Here is an 18,160-nt window from a genome sequence, read left to right as displayed (position 1 = left end):
GTAAATTTGATAGCCAAAGTCTCTGTAGACATTCTTCCAAGAAAATTCTCAACAACCATTCTTTAAAAAAAAAATGAAATCTCAAAGCCAAAGTTGTTAATCAGAAATTAATCAATCCAAAAATTAAAAGCAAACCAGAAAACTTTGTAAGACAAAAAGAAAAAAACTGACAGAGATTCGAAGATTCAGTTATGAATTCAGGCAGACTTTGATACTATATCACAATTGATAAAATGGCTGAATGCCTCTTTATTTGATTCTTTCCTTTAAATAAGAATTCTTATACAACCTATTTTAGACAAGAAAATATTTACAATAATTATACTAATTACTGCTAGTCTAGGTAAGAATATATACAATTAATATTGCACATTACTGTTAATCTACATTGATCTTGAAAATGGTTGAATGCCTCTTTATTTGATCCTTTTTTAATTTTAGATGTTATTTTTTTATTTTTTTAAATAGCTATTTCTTATTTTTGTCCTTATTAAATTTTTTCCCTCTTTCATTTATTATTTTTTCTTCCATTAAAATAAACAAAGAAAAAAATACCACTTAAAAGTAAATAGAGGAAAAACAAAATCTCTTATTACTAAAACTATTAATAAATTAAATCATTTTATATATAAATTAGATTTAATTTTAAACTGATCAAAATATATCTAAAATAAATATAGCTTAAACTTTCTTAATAGACTTCAATTAATTTAAATCGACTTTTGCTTAATAAGAATCAAATATTTTAAGAGATAATATCAAAACTTAAATCAAGCATTCAATATCTCAAATTTAACTTAATAATAAGCTTCTATAATTATTAAATGTTAATAAAATAATTTTAATTAATATATTTTAAAAAATATTGAAATCGAATTGGCACAGTATGATATGGTATCGAAATCGTATGATTTTTGTCATATATCAAAACTCAGGCACGGCTCGAATTTTAAAACCTTGAGTTTATCTATCAATTATTCCATGGTAAATTATTGAGGTTGCTAGAACTGTGGGATAGAGAGTGGTTTTCTCTATGAACTTGTAGTTACCTTGGCGTTTAAAACCTTTGTCATGCTCTGGTGTTGCTATCCAGTGGTAGTGGGTGGTAACCTTGTCCAGTGCATGTAGCTCATATTATTATATCTATGTTAACCTAGACATGAACTTAAGCCATCAACCTAGACGCAGAATTCCCAAGATGAGCAATTCCAGCTTTACAACATCTGCAGGCATCACAAGCTTGCAAACCATTTGTGGCCAACTACAATTACCTGACTCAGGAACAATATTTGAACCTTAATCTTATATTTACGAAATACCTCTGATGAAATTGTCTCAAAAGAACATATGGAAGTACTAAATTTGCTTACTCAATTAGATCCTTAAATAATTTTCAAACAAAACTCATATAACGGTAATCATAACTTGCAAAAGAAACTCAAATAAATCATATCACACAAGGAAAAAACAATTTTGTATATCTCAATGAAAATATATTATCAAAAAATCCCCCCCCCCCCCCCCCCCCCCTCCTAAGGCAAAAATTTTCATAAAGAATATTCAGCATAAAATTCTAAGAAATTATTATAATGCTACCTTTGACAAACACCATTGTCATTATTTTTAGTCATCTTATACTCGTGAGCAAGAATCCTCATGTTTCTAGTATGAACATGTCCAAGGTATATCATAATTATTCATCACATGAAATAATGAAAAACAAACATAACTTGGTAGCATCATAGGGAATGCTATCAGGAACATATAGGAAAGGTATGCTATACTCTTGTCCATGCTCCATTTCAAACTTAAGAGCAGGTGTATCCAACTCATCTATAGCTCATGTTTTCAGTATGAACATGTCATCCACCAACTGTATATCTAGCATATCTTTACTCAGCTCTGAAACTTTGCTACGATGTTATTAGTTGGGCCTTGTAACCTAGGTTCAAATACTCATGAGCTCTATTCAGAGGACCCTTTACCCTTGGTAGGCTTGTGTCAACAGCATATAAAATTTCTGCTTTTGTTGATCACATGTTAATACTGCTTCCTTAGTTGGCTGAAATCTAATCTTGATAATCTCAGTTGAGGTCTCTTCATTGATCCACCTTTCCTCAGTAGTCACAATTTAGCATCAACATAACACCTACTGATCATGAAGTCATTATGATGAAACTATTGCACGCTGTTCATGTGCAAAATCATTAAGTCTGAGGTTGAAGTGTAGGTGGAGACAAAATTTCTTCAATTGACTTATGAAACATTGTGATCCGCATGATCGTGGCTTCTATAGCTTCTATACCTGTGGAGTAAATTAGAAATTTTTTAATATCTTAAGTTGCCTCTTCTACCTATCTAAATTAGAATACTTATATTTTCATTAGGATCCTTGTATACCAGCATGTTTGTAAGTAGCATGTGATTTTGTTAACTTATGCCTTGCTCTACAGGTAGATAGGGAGTTTCTTGGGGATGGGTACCAAGGGGATGTAATTGGAGAGGCCACTCCTGATAGTCTTGTAAATGAGTTTGTAAGTCTCGTCCAAACACATGAATTTACTGTTTTTTCTGCAGCTTATACATGCAAATGCTTAGATTCAAGCCAATTTCATTTTGACTGTCATGAATCCTTGCTGTAAATGCATCCTCTCTTCTTCATTCCCTTCTTGTATGGTTGACATTTCTGCACTCATTAACTTTGGATAAATGCATAATACTGGTTGTCATGGTCTAAGAGTGTATGACACTACTTGCTCTGTTTGTTTTGACTTGCCTATGACAGATGCAAGAATATTTTGGATGCTTACTGAGGCTCAAGAATGTTTGACTTATTTAAGTGAGATTCTTAGTATCTTTCCTTCCCCATTATATGCAAGCTGCAACTGCCTTGTCATCATGCTGATAGCGATTGAGTAGATTAGCCTGATTTTCAGTGCCACAGGGTACTACATATCAAGGTTTCCTGTCACATGGACATTGCCATATTTGTACAGTTGGTTAGGCAGTAAGTTGATTTGCCATGAACAAAGTTGGTCGACAGGCCTGTTACCTAGTGTCAGATCTCCAGTGATGTGAAGATTCTATTGAATCCTATCAAACTGTCAAGTAGGGGAAAACTGGTATCTCCATTCTAGTGAGTAAGATAATTGTCTTATTGTTCCTATTGGGGAACTTGGCCCCTTGAATGGCTTTGGAAAAGTAAGAAGGGCCAAGAGGTTTGGCCATAACAATAGCTCCTGGAATCAAACAGGGTCACCTTTTTCAATGCAGTAAATCAGACCAAAGAGCAATTTGAGGCCTTGATTCCCTTATGTCTGCGTTGGAGGTTAGAAATCAATTCAATGAGAAAATTAGAAAAGTAATAACAATATAAGGCCTGTATACTTCTCTTCATGGTTTACCAAGATGGATAAGTCTCATATATATCTCCACCCTTTCTAATATAAGGCTGGTTTTTATATGTCTATAACTTTCCAAGGAAAACAAACATCCTGGGGTTGAATGTTATATAGATGCAGATATATAAAATAATAAAAACCCTGTAAATCTTAAGGGGACTACTGCATTCCAACATTTTCTTTCTCAATGTTACCTCACACTTTTCAAGAGGTCCCTTTTTCCCTTTTTATTTTTTATTTTTTGCCCTTCTCGTGAATGTTGACTGATTTTTCTTATTTTATTTTCTAATCACTTAGATGGACATAACAGTTTTTTTTTTCTTAAAGAATTCATTGCTCCTAGTAAAGCATGATGTTTATTCTGTTTAAACAGTTAGAATTGTGAGATTTAATATCTTCTATTAAATTCATGTGAAATAAACAAAATTTATATGGCATATGAAAAAGTGGTCTTATGATGTTGGTACATCTGATTGAAAAAAAAAAAGCAATCTGTGCAGATGAGAGGGGAGAAGCAACTTATTGAACAAATACTACAAACTGAAATTAATCTTTTCCAATCCATCAGAGATGGGACTGCCCTTATGCAGCATATGGAAGACTTCTACTACATCACTCTTTTGGAGGTTTTTTGCCAATCTTTTCACTAGTGTTACCATGACTTCAATTATGCTTCCGAATGATCTAACTGAGATAATGCTTTACATTTTTCAGGACTGTCAAATCAATTCTTCTTTTAATCTCATTTCCTAATTGTAATAGGATCCAATATTGGTACACCTTTAGTTTAAATGAGGGAAAAGTGTCCATTTGATCGAATCATTTAATAAGACATGGAATCCCATCATGATAAACAAAGGTGTAGCTTTGTTACTGGTAGCTTCATATTTTCTTAAGATTTGCCTGACATTGCCATATGAAGAAACTAAAAGTAGTGAATAGATGATTGATAATATTATTGTTAATTAGAACTTTAATTTATAAAAAAATATCAATCCCTTTCCAAGGATATCGAGTTTTTGAGAAACATACTCGACATGATTAAATTAGTTATCTTTTCCACCCCGCTTGAAGTTAGGGTTGTATGGCACATATAAGTGATATCAGTTCACACAACTAACAAAGACGTGGACAAAAGAAGATCAGATCCTACTGCAAGAATATCTCCATATTAGTTTGACCCAACGTTTGATCTTGCATAGTGCATTTATTTTCGCAGGTAAATTGGTGATAGTTATGTTAGAACTAAAAATCTTTTTGGCCAAATTCTTATGTTAATATGATTTACTATGTTGTACCAGGCATATAGAGCCTTCTGTATGCGTTTCCATTCATGTTTGCAAAATATTTAGAATATTTATTGCAAAATATTCTATGTGATTAAACTGGATCTCTTAACATTCTCTTATCCCAGAGTGTTAGATTGAACTATCGATGTCAACCAACTGACAATTCAAATCCAAGCGAGAGTGTGATTGAAGGCTAGAGTTTGAGATTGAAGGCTTGCAAATTACCGGTCAAGGCATGTCTTCTGAGTTCTGATAATCTGCACGCTTTCTATTTGTATATTTCTTGCTATTTGTGAGCTTTCTATTTGTATCCTTGTATTTCTTGCTATTTGTGGCGCTTGTATGCTTTGTCTAAATTGATATCAAATGTTGAATTAACATGTTTGGTTTCAGTTTTGTTTCTTCATTAGTTTATCATTTTTCAAACTAAACTACATTTTTTTATGTTTTTAAAAGCCAATCAAATAGGCCGGTTTATGATTTTGGTTTTGGATGATTACCCTAATGATTCTATTTGTATATATTTAAGCACGTGGAATTGATCAACTCATCTTGTACCTTTTTGATGGGTATATGGGCATCTTCTTTATGATTATTGTAATTCATTTTTTTTATTTTTGGGTATGATTTAGTTACTGTAGGGTAAATTTGTTACAATGGATAAAGGTTAAATTTTGTTGAAGTTGAGGTAATATCCTCTTCCGTAGTCATCAATTGTAACTTACCTCTTTATAGATTGGAGTTGGCCGTGTGGAAGTTGAGGTGGTGATTCATCTTTATTGTAGCATTGTAATTTTTTTTTCCTTTTTTGGTTTTGGGGCTATGGTTGAGTTGATTATTGTAAGGTATATTTGAAGTGAAGTAATTTTTTTTTAGTGGTTAATAATTGTAATTTTTTAATTTATCCTTCTACAGAGGGTCTTAGGGTTGATTTTTTTTATTTCATTGTAGGTAATGTTTTTTGACGTACCACGTAACATGGGCTAGTTGGTTTATTTATGTGCTAGGTCAAGCCAAGTATGATGTCGATTTTCATAATGCCAAGCTCAATTAGTGCATTCTTGAGTTAAGATAATTTAAATGATATGGATTTTATCTTTTTGCTGTATTGTACTTCAAGTTTTTTTTACTTTCAAAGTAAGGTTGAGTTGGTTATTACAGATAGATATTATTATAATAGATAAAATTAAATTTTAATGAAATTATGAAAATATCTTCTCTCATGGTGGTGGATTATAGTTTCTTGGAGACACCAAATCAAAAGCTAGAATAATGGTCGTTTCTCTAACAAAATATATAAGAATTTGTGAATCTCCGTGGCACGTGGCGATGATGCTCGTAAAAAAAACACTACTTTTTGAACGAAGAAGGCTACGAGCGACAAAATGATGGGGTTTTTCCATGGTATGGAAATAAATTGCCTCATAAGACGCATCATTTTTTGGACTTCAAAAATGCCTTTGCACCAGCTTTTTTTCACACTGTAGACTCTAAATTAGAAAAAGAGTCTGCACAAGATCTCCGTATTATGATTGGCGGACAAGAACTGGAACGAAATTTTCTCCAGGGCGCTAACTGAAAGCCACATAGAATCCCTTCGTAACATGGTCAAGAGTGCCTTTTGCGATGCCTCTCATTTCAAACACACGCTATCCTAAACCTCTTCAACATTTAATCAATATATATATATATATATATATATATATATAATTTGATTAAATGAATACATTTAATATATGTATGCTATCTCATTAATATTCATGAATAAATATTGTAAATAATATATTTACGAATAAAGTTTTGTAAATCGTCCATAACAAAAGTCTTCTTAAATATATAAAAAAACAAATAAATTTATTTTCTAAACAACTAAATAAGTTTAAAATTGTAAAAATATCATGATAAAATAAACTTAAATTAAGAATTTGATAACCAATCAATCTGCCAAGCTCCAATAAGATAAAAAGAAAGAAATCCAAGATTATATTTTAACTTCAGTTTAGTTTGATTTTATTATGAATAAAACAAAGCTTAGCTTGGTTATGAAAGGGAATGGATTGAGGACTTGGGAAGGATAACAAACTGTCATTCAAGTTCATCAAGAAAAATATATATGTGAGATATAAGAGAGAGAAATCATCCATAATGTAACAACAATGTACAGGTAAAATGTAAGAAAATCTTTGCTGCAGTTTATCTTATTTCAAACTGCAGTTTCTGAGTCTACTCATAATTTCAGTGTGGTGAAGCAATTTCAATATCCACCAGTTTGTTTCTCTCTTTGGTGGATGGTAAACTTATAGGAGCATCATCTTTCGAGATAAAAACTAACTCGAAGAGCTGAAGCAAAATCCATGTTGGATATATATGATACTACGATCAGTCAAGTCAAATCTCCTCTCGTCCTTTTTATTTTTCAAAATAAATATGTAAATTGATGCCCATAACTTCACCACTCCAAAGATTTAGATCAGATGACAAAAAATAATGACAATGGAAATGCACCTGCAAGTTATGATCAACTGTACATTATGGCCTGCCTGCCCCAGAGTTTCAGCTTTCAAGTTAGTTACAGACCTCCCTCCCTTCATCTTCTCTTGGCCAGATCGAACGTCCGCTTCAAGAACTGGTTGGCCATGTCGTCGTCCCTGTGGCAGATCACCCGGAGCACCGTGTTAGGGTCGGCCCGATTCCACCTGCCCGTCGTCGGCGGCATCGGCAGTTTCGACCCGGCTCCCTCGCCGACCAACCCGAGCCCGCTCGCCTCGAACGCCGCGATGCTGAAATCCTCGATCAGCCTCTCGGTGGGCAACCCCATGAGGGCCACGATTCCCTCCACCACCTCGGACTCCCGCCCCAGCACCTCCTCCGCCACCAGCCCCTCCCCGCAGGTGCAGAACGCTCGCTTCAAGCTCCGGAAGTCCTCCAGCACGGCCGCGTAGTCCTCCCGCTCGAAGGCGCGCTCCGGGCCCCCGGCCAAGAGGACCATCAAGAACGCCTCGAACGTCGCCCGCATCACCTCCTTCATCGCCACCGGCTGCGCTCGGTCCGTCAAGATCGACACCAGCAGCGTCAGGTTCTGCTTCAGGGTGCGGAGCGCCGGGCGGATCCTCGCCCCGCCCACGCTCTCCACGTACAGCCCTTCGTAGAGGGAGAGGCGGGAGTCGAGGAAGATGAGGCGGTAGGCCGCGACCTCCGCCACGTGGCAGATGGCCGACTGGGCCGCCGACCGGGCGAGCTCGAAGTGGTGGGACGACGCCAGGTGGCGGGGGCGGCCGGAGGGGGAGAGGCCGCTGCGCGCGAAGGTGAGCGACTTGTCCAGGGCGTGGATGTTGGCGAAGAGGTAGTGGAGGGAGTTGAGGCGGATGTAAAGCCGCTGCGTGCCACGGCTGGTGCACGGCCGCGGGTGGTCGGAGTTGTTGGCGCGGCCCTTCCTCCTCTTCTGCCGGCCGCCGGCTCCGGCCCTGCAATTGGCCGTCCTCTTCCATAGCTTCCTGAATTGGGAGTCCTGGTTGCACCTCGTGAGCGGAGGGAGGCTGGGCATGTAGCTTTGCTTCGTCCCTGAACAATCAAACCACTCTCTGAAAGTTAATCGCTGAAACTACCTTTCTCCATGCCTGATCAAAATGCAATCGATCGAAAGCAAATACCACATGCAGAAACGAAAGATACGTAGTCTTGGAACAGCATGTCCAAGCCATCAGCAAGGTATTGAACCATGTGATCTTGGACGCCAACAGGGATCTCGAAGAACTCGTCAAATGTCACCTTCGCTAGCTTCATCAAATCCATGGAAGATCGAGCATACGGCTCGTTATTTGATACCGGCATCCAGTTCTACAAGACAAAAACAAAAACAAAAGAGTTGAGTTGAGTTGATGCAACGGCAGTGGATATCATTCTCACCTCAATTTCTTTGGCTCTATCTACGCAATCCTTTCCACGCCTTAACCTTTCTTCTGTCCATTTCTTGAGAAGGCTTCCGACGATTGAATCGACTTCGTAAGGCACCACGTCCCTCAGCGCTGCCTTCCCTCCTCCATCTTCGGAGTCGTCCACTGCCAGTTGCACCAGGAACTTCTCCAACTTCCCTGCAGCTAGCAACACCTGAACTACCTCATTTGTTAGGATCGAGACCTTGGCCAAGAACTGCTTCAGCACAATCCCAAAGCAGCTATGGATGGTCCCAACTGCCACGGCAATTGGCACCGGGTGCCATTTCTTCAGCACAGGCCCAAATACTTCCTTCTCTAGCTTTGCCATGTCCTCGGTATCGATCGCAAGATGGATCATAATGTTGCTCGGATCTTCGTCTACTTTGACAATCATGCTGTCGTTTTGAGTAGCTGCTCCATTTTCTAACATCTACCAAGAAATTATTCTAATCAAACAGGAGGAATATAATATTTATGAGCCTCAAAATCACACGAGAAAGAAGAACGTACCTTGGTGAATGCGTTTCTTATGGAAGACTTTATGAAGTAATCCACTTTCTTCGTCGATGTATTCGCCCCTGTTTCGACAGGATTATTGTCTGCAAAGATCACTTCACTTGAAAGATCTTCACCGATTATCTTCGACGTGGAGATTACCAAGGTAAGAACATGCTCCATGTTCGTGATGGTGTCTTTGTCGAAGTACTCGTGGTAATCCAACATCATCTTCTCCGCCCAACCATACATCGCACTGAGTGAACCGAACAAGAGCTTTGTGTAGTTAGCTTCGAGATTGGGCTTCTTTGCGTCATGAGCAACCTCGACCAGTATCGTCACCGCGGCTCCAAGTAGATCCGGCTCACTTTGCCCGGTCTCGACGTACTGTTGGAAGAAAGCCCAAGCAAAGCAGACATTGTGGATCATCCTGTTTATGCCCAAGCTCGACCATGTCTTCTTCATCAGCTCAATGAGCTCGTCCACCTCGTCTAAGACCACGGTTTCTTCGCGGAGGTCGAAGATGGACCGGAGCAGGGCAAGGTAGAGGTGGATGTTCACCGGGTAGCCGTCCACCCAGTGGCAGGTTTCTGCGGAGGAGCCGCTGCCGGAGTTACGCCAAGCTAAGGCGAGGACAGAGTTGCAGAGGATGCGCATGACCTCGGAGTTCTTGCTGGTGTCGATGGGTCTGTTCTCGGTGGCTTTGATGATGTCTAGCAGACGCATGGCGGCAGGATTTTGGCGGTCGACGGTCTGCGAAGGGTACAAGAGGAGGCCTGCCTCGAGGAGCTTGAGCTGCCGCCGCTGCCACTGGTGGTATTCCTGTGCGTCGTAGAATTCTGAGGGCTTCAACTGGCGGAGGAGCTCCAGAGGAAGAATGATCGTCTCTGCTTTTCTACTCGTCTGCTAACACAAAAAAATTGGCAATAAACAAATTTTTTTGCAAATCTATTCATGCTTTTGCCTACATCAAAATCAAGTTTTGGAAGCTTACAACCAAATAAAAATTGTTGAGTTTGAATGAATGATAAGTTTGGGGGAAAGATTTGAGATGTATGGCCTCACCTGTCCAACTAGGGTTCGCATGAGGGTCTTCCTTAGTCGGTGATCGCTATGCTCCGGGACACACATTTGCAGTCGCATGATCTCCGCCGACGTCATCGGCCGCTTCGCCTTCCCCGGCGAGTTAGAGACCCCATTCAACATGCCTTTCCTCATCGGGGACGACCTCCGTGTCCTGAGCCCCAATGCCTTCTTGATCCTACTATTCGGCACCGTCATCCCTGACCCGATCTTGGGGGACCCTGGCTCCCCTCCCCCACCATTGCCGCCACCGCCCTCCACCGCCGAGTAGTAGTTGATGGAGCTCTTGATGCCTCCGAAGCCCGGCGACGAGCGGCACGACATGAAGAAGAGCTCGTACGCCGCCTCGCGGATGTCGGATCGCGTGAGCGAGCAGATTCGCCCGAAGGGGCTTTCGACGACGGCGTCGAAGTCGGCATCGGCGTTCGTGTCGGAGGGCGAGGCGGTGGAGAGGGAGGGGCTGTGGTGGCGGCCCATTGTCCGGTGGTGACGGGTCAGGCTGCGCCGAGTGAGGGGCGGACAGACATGATGGGCTCCACCGTCGTCGTTGCGATTGGAGGGCGCAGAGGAAAAGGAGGAGGGAAAGCGATACGCCGAAGGAAACCGTTGCGTGGAAATTGGAATATTTGGTTTTTAATATATATATATATATATACACGATTTTGATATTCTATGCGACTGCCTCGTATGCGCCCGTGCACGACTCGAATCCACCGTTCATCACACGATCGGGAGCCAGATCTAACCATCTAAATGTGGAAATGCACAGTAATCTGCCCGCCCGACCCCTGCCACTTTCGGCCGCCCTTGCCTCGCTGTCCGGTCACCTCCGGCCGTCGGATCGGGCCCGATCGACGTGCCACTCGTTCCGATCGCAATTTGATCAGAAATGTTGCGTGCCACTACCGGCCGCATTCCGGTCAAATTGCGCCAGATTTTGATCGGAATCCGACGTTGGTCAATGCGCCAACGAGTGGCACGTCGATCGGGCCTGGTCCGGCGGTCAGCGGTGACCAGACGGCGCGACAAGGGCGACTGAAAGCGACAGGGGTCGGATGTTTTCCCGATCGGTCTCCACCCGCGATTTGGCCGAAAACGCCGCGTGCCACTGCCGGTGGCGTTCCGGCCAAATTGCGGAAGATTCCAGCCAGAATCCGACGTCGGCCGATGAGCCAACGAGTGGCACGTCAATTGGGCCCGGTCCGACGGCGAGCGATGATCAAACGGCACGGCGAGGGCGGCTGGAAGCGGCGGGGGGTCGGCTGTGTCACACACGGGGTCACGCAGCGTGGGTCGTACAGAATATCAATTCTCTCTATATATTTATATATACGAGCTTGTTATGCTGCGCGTCGGTTTCCTACGCACTCATGCGCGACGCAGGATCACCGTCCATCACGTGATCGCGAGCCCATCTGACCGTCCAAATGTAGGAATGCACAGTGCTCCCCCGTCGGCGGTCCAGCCACTGCAGGCCGCTAGACCGAGCGCGTCGGTTGGCGTCAAATTCTGATCGGATTATGGTCGGAATACGGCGCAATTCGGCCGGAATCCGGCGGGCCACTGTCCGCCACGATTCCGGCCACAATTTGGGCGGAATCCGGCGTGATTTGGTCGCTAGTGGCCACATGCCGGATTCGACGGTTACCAACCGAATTCTCCAGATTCCGACCACTATCCGATCGGAATCCGGCGTCGGACGATGCACCGGCGAGTGGCGCGTCGATCACACCCGAGGCGGCGGCCAACGAGGATATATGCGACTTCTCCTGAGCGCCTTCTCCTGAGCGCCTCGTGAGCGCCTCTGACGTGGAAGCTGATGTGGCTAGGAATTCAGTCTCTCCGCGCGCGCGTGGCAAGCAGAAAACGTAAAATCCTAATCCCTGCTCGCCGCGCTCTCTTCTCCCTATGCTCTCTTCTTCCTCTACTCGCCGCGCCCTCTGCTCTCTTCTCCCTCTACTCGTCGCGCCCTCTGCTCGCCGCCTCGGCTCACTTCTGCTGGTGCTCTCTTCTCCCTCTACTCGCTGCGCCCTCTGCTCGTCGCCTCGGCTCGCCTCTGCTGGCCGTCGCTACTCCCTCGGCCCACCGTCGCCTCTACTCGCCGTCGCTCGCCGTCTCTTCTTTCTCTGCTCCCATTTCCCTCATCCCACCCGAAACCCTAATTTCGAAGATAAGTTCTGTCTTTTTTTTTTAATGAAAATCCTGACTAGAAACTATGATTTCTAAGTTCTTTCATGGATGCGATTTTAAAGTGGATATTTTAGGGAAAAGCCCCATAATCTGAGGGCAGATTAAAACAAACAAGAAACACAAAGGATTGGGAAAAACAATAAAGAAATTTACTCTTCTGTGTATCACCTTGCATCTTCAATTTCTTCACTATCAATAACAACCCTTATAAGTCATGTGTAATGTTTATCATCACCTTTGACTATTCTTCATTTTCTTTGCATACCACCCAGATTGAGATATTTTATGTTTCATATAAGTTTAGAAGAGGGAATGATAGTATTGTTAGGAGTTAACAATTCCCTAGGTCTTTATGAAAAATCTCAAGCAATTCCAGGTCAAAGTTTACATGTATTCTCCTATGGTTGAGGCTCTAACAAATATTCTAGTGCATATGTATTACTGTGCTGTACTTTTTTATACATTAATGTTTCTGCTTGATATTACAAATGTCAGAGGTTATCTGGTAAAATCTAAAGTGTCTCTCATACGCACAATCTCTACTATGTAGTCCTGTATTTCAATGTTTTGCTTCAAATGTAACATGCTATAAATTGTAGATACTATAGTGATCCATCTGGCACATTCTGGCAATGCAATGCAAAAGCAATAGGATCTGGATCCGAAGGAGCTGATAGTTCTCTTCAAGAGCAATACAACAAGGTAGCTAGCTACTTTGGCAATTTCAGATATAACTGGTTATGCAAGGCATAATTGTGTATACCATTCTCTATTGTGGCTATTTGGATCTATAGTAATTTTCTGTTTGGTATCTTGGTGGTGGTGATGATAATGATGATAATAATTTCATGAGAGCACTCGCTTATGCAGGACCTGTCCCTTCTGGAAGCTGAAACTATAGCTCTTTCCATCCTGAAACAAGTCATGGAAGAAAAGGCCGATTTCAGCCATAATCCAGTCGAAATTCGACGTCGATCGATGAGTCAACGAGTGGCAAGTCGATCGGGCCCGGTCCGACAGTGGACGATGACCAAAAGGCACGGCGAGGGCGGCTGGAAGTAGCGGGGGGTCGGCTGTGCCGTGCACGGGGTCGCTAGCGTGGGTCGTACAGAATATCAATTATATATATATATATATATATATATATATATATATATATATATATATATATATATATATATATATACGAGTTTGCTATGCTGCGCGTTAGTTTCCTACGTGCTCATGCGCGACGCGGGATCACTGTCCATCACGCGATCACTAGCTCATCTGACCGTCCAAATGTAGGAATGCACAGTGCTCCCCCGTCGGCCGTCCGGCCACTGCAGGCCGCCAGACCGGGCGCATCGGCTGGCGTCAAATTCCGACCGGATTGTAGTCGGAATCCGGCGTAATTCGGCCGGAATCCGGCGGGCCACTGTTCGCCGTGATTCGGGCCGCAATTTGGGCGGAATCCGGCGTGATTCGGGCCGCAATTTGCACGTCGATCACGTCCGAGGCGGCGGCCGGCGGTGGCCAGACAGTGAAGCGATGGCGACGGCGACGACGGCGGTGACGGGGGGGGTCACGAGTGTCGAGCACAAGTCGCATATATCCTCGTCACGTAGCATAGGATTCCTCGTCGTGCACATATATATATAATAAATAAATCAAATATTTATTGTATTTCATTTCTGCATATGTGTATTTTTGCACGTTACTAATAACTTCAGTCAGTCATCGCCAGCGAGGGGTTGTCGGCGAGGTCCCAGCGCTCGGTGAGGAATTGAATGAATACTGTCCTGATGGCAATGGCAGATTAGGAACTTCATAAATTTTTCCAAAAGTTGACAGACGGGAAGCATCGAGGAAATTTCGCTCACGGAGATCAAATATAACGAAGCCACGGAATCTTGAAGGAAACGAAGACATGGAGCGCAGCAACAAGATGGAAGCAGCAGCGCGGTCGCACACGGTCTCCTCCTCGACCAGTTTCCCACCGACGTCCTCGCCCAGATCCTCGCCTTCACCTCGCCCCTCGATGCCGCCAGGTCCTCCGCCGTCTCCCACAACTTCCGCAGCGCCGCCGCCTCTGACGCCGTCTGGGATCGCTTCCTACCGCCCGATATCGATGCCATCCTCTCGCGCGCGATCGCCCCCGTCGAGTTCCCCTCCAAGAAGGACCTCTTCCTCCGCCTCTCCGCCCGTCCCATCCTCATCGACGGAGGCGACGCGGTGACAAACAAAATCCCTCTTTTTTCGCCTCGACCACTTCGCTTTTCGTCTCTGACGCCAATCGTTCGATCGCAGAGTTTCGCGTTGGAGAGATCCAGCAGCAAGAAGTGCTTGATGTTATCGGCGAGGCAACTAAGGATCGCCTGGGGCGACGACGCCAGATACTGGACCTTCACTCCCACCCACGAGTCCAGGTTCGGCGAGGTAGCTGAGCTGCTGGCCGTCTGGTGGTTCGATCTCAGCGGCGTAATCGCAACCACCTCGCTGTCTCCTCGAGCCACTTACGGCGCCTTCCTGGTGTTCCAACTGAGAGAACACGCGGCAGGGTTCCGCTCACCGGCGCAAGAAGCGTCGGTCCACGTCGGAGCTCAGGCGGCGGAAACCCTTGTGGCTCTGCAACGGCCTCGCCGTGGAATGATGATCGGTGCCGAGGAGGTGCGAACTCCGCGGAGAAGGGAAGATGGATGGATGGAGATCGAGATGGGGCGATTTCTCAATGATCATGAAGACGGAAGTACCGTACATGTGCGATTCCATCAGGTGCGGGAAATGAACTACAAGACGGGGCTTATAGTTCAAGGCATCGAGTTTAGGCCTGTCATCTCGCAATGAACTGAAACAAGTGGAGCTGGGGAAGAACTGCGAGTCTGCAACGATTAAACAAAGCTATATATTTATCTGAATTGTGGTTACATCGATCGAACAACCTTGTCCGAAGAACTAGTTCAAGCAAGGAATTTAATCCTCTGCATTGTCATGTGCAAATTTGATTTGTTAATTCTTTGCTTGTCATCCCTGCAATCCTTTCATTCTCGTTCCAAGCTAAGAATTCATTCCGTTCCCGATCCCAACCTCCCAGCAATTCTATATAAGTATGATCCGGCTCCACCAGTAGGAATCGCAATAGCTTTGTGTCGTCGATCGCCATGGTGGCCAGCAGCAGCAATGCGAACGGCGAGGACGAGCCCCGACAGCTCCAGATGCAGACGGAGATCAGAGACGTGCTCTCGGCGCTCACCGGCCGCCTCGGGGGCCTCGGCAGCAGGGAGCGCGGTTTTGGGACCATCACGCTCGCCGGCGAGAACAAGGGCGCGACGATGAAGGCGGAGATAGAAGAGCTGTTGGAGAGCGACGACAGCGGCATGCACACCTACGCCAACAGCAACTACCAGGCCGTCAACAACTCCATTCTCCTAGGCGGGAGCACCACCGCCGAAGACCCCGGCGTCCACGTGGACATAACAGAGTACATCGAGGAGGAGGAAGAGGAACAGGAAGAGGAAGAAGACGAAGAAGAGGATGCTCACGAGAAGAAGGAGAAGAAAAAGGAGAAAAAGAAGAGAGAGAAGGAAAAAGAGAAGAAGAAGAAGAAGAAGGAGAAAGAGGAGGAGGAGAAGAAGAAGAAGAAGAAGAAAGAGGAGAAAGAAGAGGAAGAGGAAACGAAGAAGAAGGAGAAGGAAGAAGATTAAGTGGATTACTTCACTGGTAAGCGTGGGAAGGCAGAAAATAAGCCTGTGCTTGATCGATAAGCCAAATAAGGCATATGAATGAGTGTGAAGTTTATTTTTAATTTCTTCTTGAACATTTACAGCTCATTTTGGACCTAATAAATTGTTATTTGTTAATGATTCCTTCATAAATGTATTATCTGGACTCGACTTTAATGAAGGAGCAGAGTTTGGATTAAAATTTTATCGAGATTTAGATAAATTTTTTTCAGCTTTTTATCGAGGTTTATAATTATCCTTATAGATTAGATATTGTTTATTTTTTAAATATATTATAGATAGTTAAGATTTTTTTAAAAAAATTATAGATTTAGATTTTTTTAAATGTATTTTAAATTAAAAAAATTAAGAAGTTTATAATTAACTTTATATAAATTTATTCATTAATCATTTACAAACTTTATTTATGAAAGATAATGAATCGTCATTCGAAGTTATTTATTTTGTTATTATTAAATGAATCTAGATGAGCTTTTATCCGATCTTATAATTAGTATAAGATATCATTCGGTTCAAGAAATCAAATCTCAATAAGAATTAATATTTTGACGATAGAACTTTTAAATGTGCATATCATTACTCTTTTGAAAGAGTAATAATATGTTGCATGAAAAGTTAGCATGACATATAAATAGGGCTGAATCCCACATGCAGGTGGGTCCCACTTTCATGCTCGTGTCTATCATGTTAGCTTTTCATACTGATTTTTCATGCAATATATCATTACTCTTTCAAAAGAGTAATGATATATTGCATGAAAAATCAGCATGAAAAACTAGTATGACAGACACATAGAGCTGGGTCCTATTTGCATGCGGGGTCTCACTTTCATGCCTATGTCTAGCATATCATTACTATTTTGATGTAGATGGGTCTCACTTCTATGCCTGTCATGTTAGTTTTTCATGCTGACTTTTCAAGCAACATATCATTACTTTTTTAATGATATACTGCATGAAAAGCTAGCATGACAGATACATAGAACTGGGTCCCTCCTGCATGTAGATGGATCTCACTTCCATGCCTGTGTCTGTCATGAAAGAGTAATGATATTTTGCATGAAAAGTCAGTGTGAAAAAGCTAGCATGACAGACACATAGGGCTGGGTCCCATCTACATGCAGGTGGATCCCACTTTCATATCTGTGTCTGTCATAAAGGAATAATGATGCTGCATGAAAAGTCAATATGAAAAGTTAGCATGACAGACACATATAGCCACTAACTTGTAGATTTTTTTTAAAAATAAAATCTTAAAAATATTTTCTCGATTTACCTCCTCACAAATGGTCATGGGGCCGACCGTGTGGGGTCGCTAAGGTGGCGGATCCACCTTTTTGCAGAAGAAAAGATATCTCACACGTATTATATTGCATACCTCGTGGCATCTAATATAAAATATATGTCCCCGGGGCAATAGTGCAACGGTATGACATCTAGATTATGACCCAAGGATCCACGATTCGATCCCCAACTACGGCGTATTTGTAAGAATTTTCTTCCAAATGGAGAACGCAGCGCTTCCCGATTTACCCTGGTGGTCGGTGGGAAACTTCCATGGGACCGAATCGGCCATCCCCATTCTCGATTTACCCTGGTGGTCAGTGAGAAACTTCCATTGGACCGGACCGGTCATCCTCAGAGATTGAGTCCATGAGACTGACTGAGATTTATCTTTTTTTAATATAAAATATATATTTTTTATTATCCTTCGTTTTTATTATAATAAAAAGTATTTTATTTTAAAAAATATTCCAAGAGCCTTTTATATCTCAAAAATATATTTATTTTAATAATAATATTATTATTTTGATTATTAACTTGCCAGCTTCTGATATAATGTCTTCCATGGAAAATATCTACTGATTCGGAAGTCAAATGGGATTTCTGCTTAGTCTGCCGTCTTCTCCTCCCTCTCCTTCTCTACTTCTTCTTCTTCCCTGTCCGATCGGCTCCTTCCTCTTCTCTCCGCTACGATGCAGAGGAGCTGCTGCGATCGGCCAAGGAGGAGAAGGAATGGCTGGTCTCCATCCGGCGGCGGATCCA

At 42.7% G+C, this 18,160-nt stretch overlaps 4 protein-coding genes across 5 annotated transcripts in view; 3 read left to right on the top strand and 1 right to left on the bottom strand.

The window, feature by feature from the left end:
- Positions 1-4,954, top strand: part of LOC141814866 (uncharacterized) — a 35,117-nt gene extending 30,163 nt beyond the window's left edge. For both annotated transcript variants that reach the window (XM_074702822.1, XM_074702824.1), the window contains 3 exons: positions 2,454-2,534; positions 3,902-4,027; positions 4,816-4,954. In XM_074702822.1, the coding sequence (XP_074558923.1) occupies positions 2,454-2,534; positions 3,902-4,027; positions 4,816-4,887 (279 nt within the window). In that variant the 3' untranslated portion in view covers positions 4,888-4,954. The remainder of the gene's footprint in view (positions 1-2,453; positions 2,535-3,901; positions 4,028-4,815) is intronic.
- A 2,247-nt stretch (positions 4,955-7,201) lies between these two features.
- Positions 7,202-10,680, bottom strand: LOC141814865 (protein unc-13 homolog). Its single transcript, XM_074702821.1, has 5 exons — positions 10,186-10,680; positions 9,136-10,023; positions 8,597-9,055; positions 8,341-8,527; positions 7,202-8,251 (listed from the first exon to the last, which is right to left on the bottom strand). Exons 1-5 carry the CDS (start codon positions 10,678-10,680, stop codon positions 7,278-7,280), a joined length of 3,003 nt encoding a protein of 1,000 aa, XP_074558922.1. The 3' UTR covers positions 7,202-7,277.
- Positions 10,681-13,923: 3,243 nt separating this feature from the next.
- On the top strand, positions 13,924-15,461 carry LOC141814469 (F-box protein PP2-B11-like). Its single transcript, XM_074702431.1, has 3 exons — positions 13,924-13,976; positions 14,292-14,607; positions 14,683-15,461. The coding sequence occupies exons 1-3, from the start codon at positions 13,924-13,926 to the stop codon at positions 15,217-15,219; spliced, it is 906 nt and encodes a 301-aa protein (XP_074558532.1). The 3' UTR covers positions 15,220-15,461.
- Positions 15,462-15,527: 66 nt separating this feature from the next.
- Positions 15,528-16,204, top strand: LOC141814864 (uncharacterized). Its single transcript, XM_074702820.1, has one exon. The coding sequence runs from the start codon at positions 15,534-15,536 to the stop codon at positions 16,074-16,076; it is 543 nt and encodes a 180-aa protein (XP_074558921.1). The 5' UTR covers positions 15,528-15,533; the 3' UTR covers positions 16,077-16,204.
- Positions 16,205-18,160: the final 1,956 nt, after the last annotated feature.

Source organism: Curcuma longa, chromosome 21 (assembly GCF_044706935.1).
Source record: "Curcuma longa cultivar G26 ecotype Majalengka, Jawa Barat chromosome 21, ITB_CL_G26_1.1, whole genome shotgun sequence".
NCBI classification, from domain to species: domain Eukaryota; kingdom Viridiplantae; phylum Streptophyta; class Magnoliopsida; order Zingiberales; family Zingiberaceae; genus Curcuma; species Curcuma longa.
Note: the sequence above shows the minus strand (reverse complement) of the source record. Positions and strands in the feature narration are given on the sequence as shown.

Coding starts and splice junctions, on each gene's coding strand:
- LOC141814864 (XM_074702820.1), top strand. CDS start 15,534: ATGGTGGCCAGCAGCAGCAATGCGAACGGCGAGGACGAGCCCCGACAG.
- LOC141814865 (XM_074702821.1), bottom strand. CDS start 10,680: ATGGGCCGCCACCACAGCCCCTCCCTCTCCACCGCCTCGCCCTCCGAC. Junction 10,024..10,185: donor TGCGAACCCTAGTTGGACAG/GTGAGGCCATAC, acceptor TTGTGTTAGCAG/ACGAGTAGAAAAGCAGAGAC. Junction 9,056..9,135: donor TAAGAAACGCATTCACCAAG/GTACGTTCTTCT, acceptor ATTTCTTGGTAG/ATGTTAGAAAATGGAGCAGC.
- LOC141814469 (XM_074702431.1), top strand. CDS start 13,924: ATGGCGACGGCGACGACGGCGGTGACGGGGGGGGTCACGAGTGTCGAG. Junction 13,977..14,291: donor GTCACGAGTGTCGAGCACAA/GTCGCATATATC, acceptor GGAATCTTGAAG/GAAACGAAGACATGGAGCGC. Junction 14,608..14,682: donor TCATCGACGGAGGCGACGCG/GTGACAAACAAA, acceptor GTTCGATCGCAG/AGTTTCGCGTTGGAGAGATC.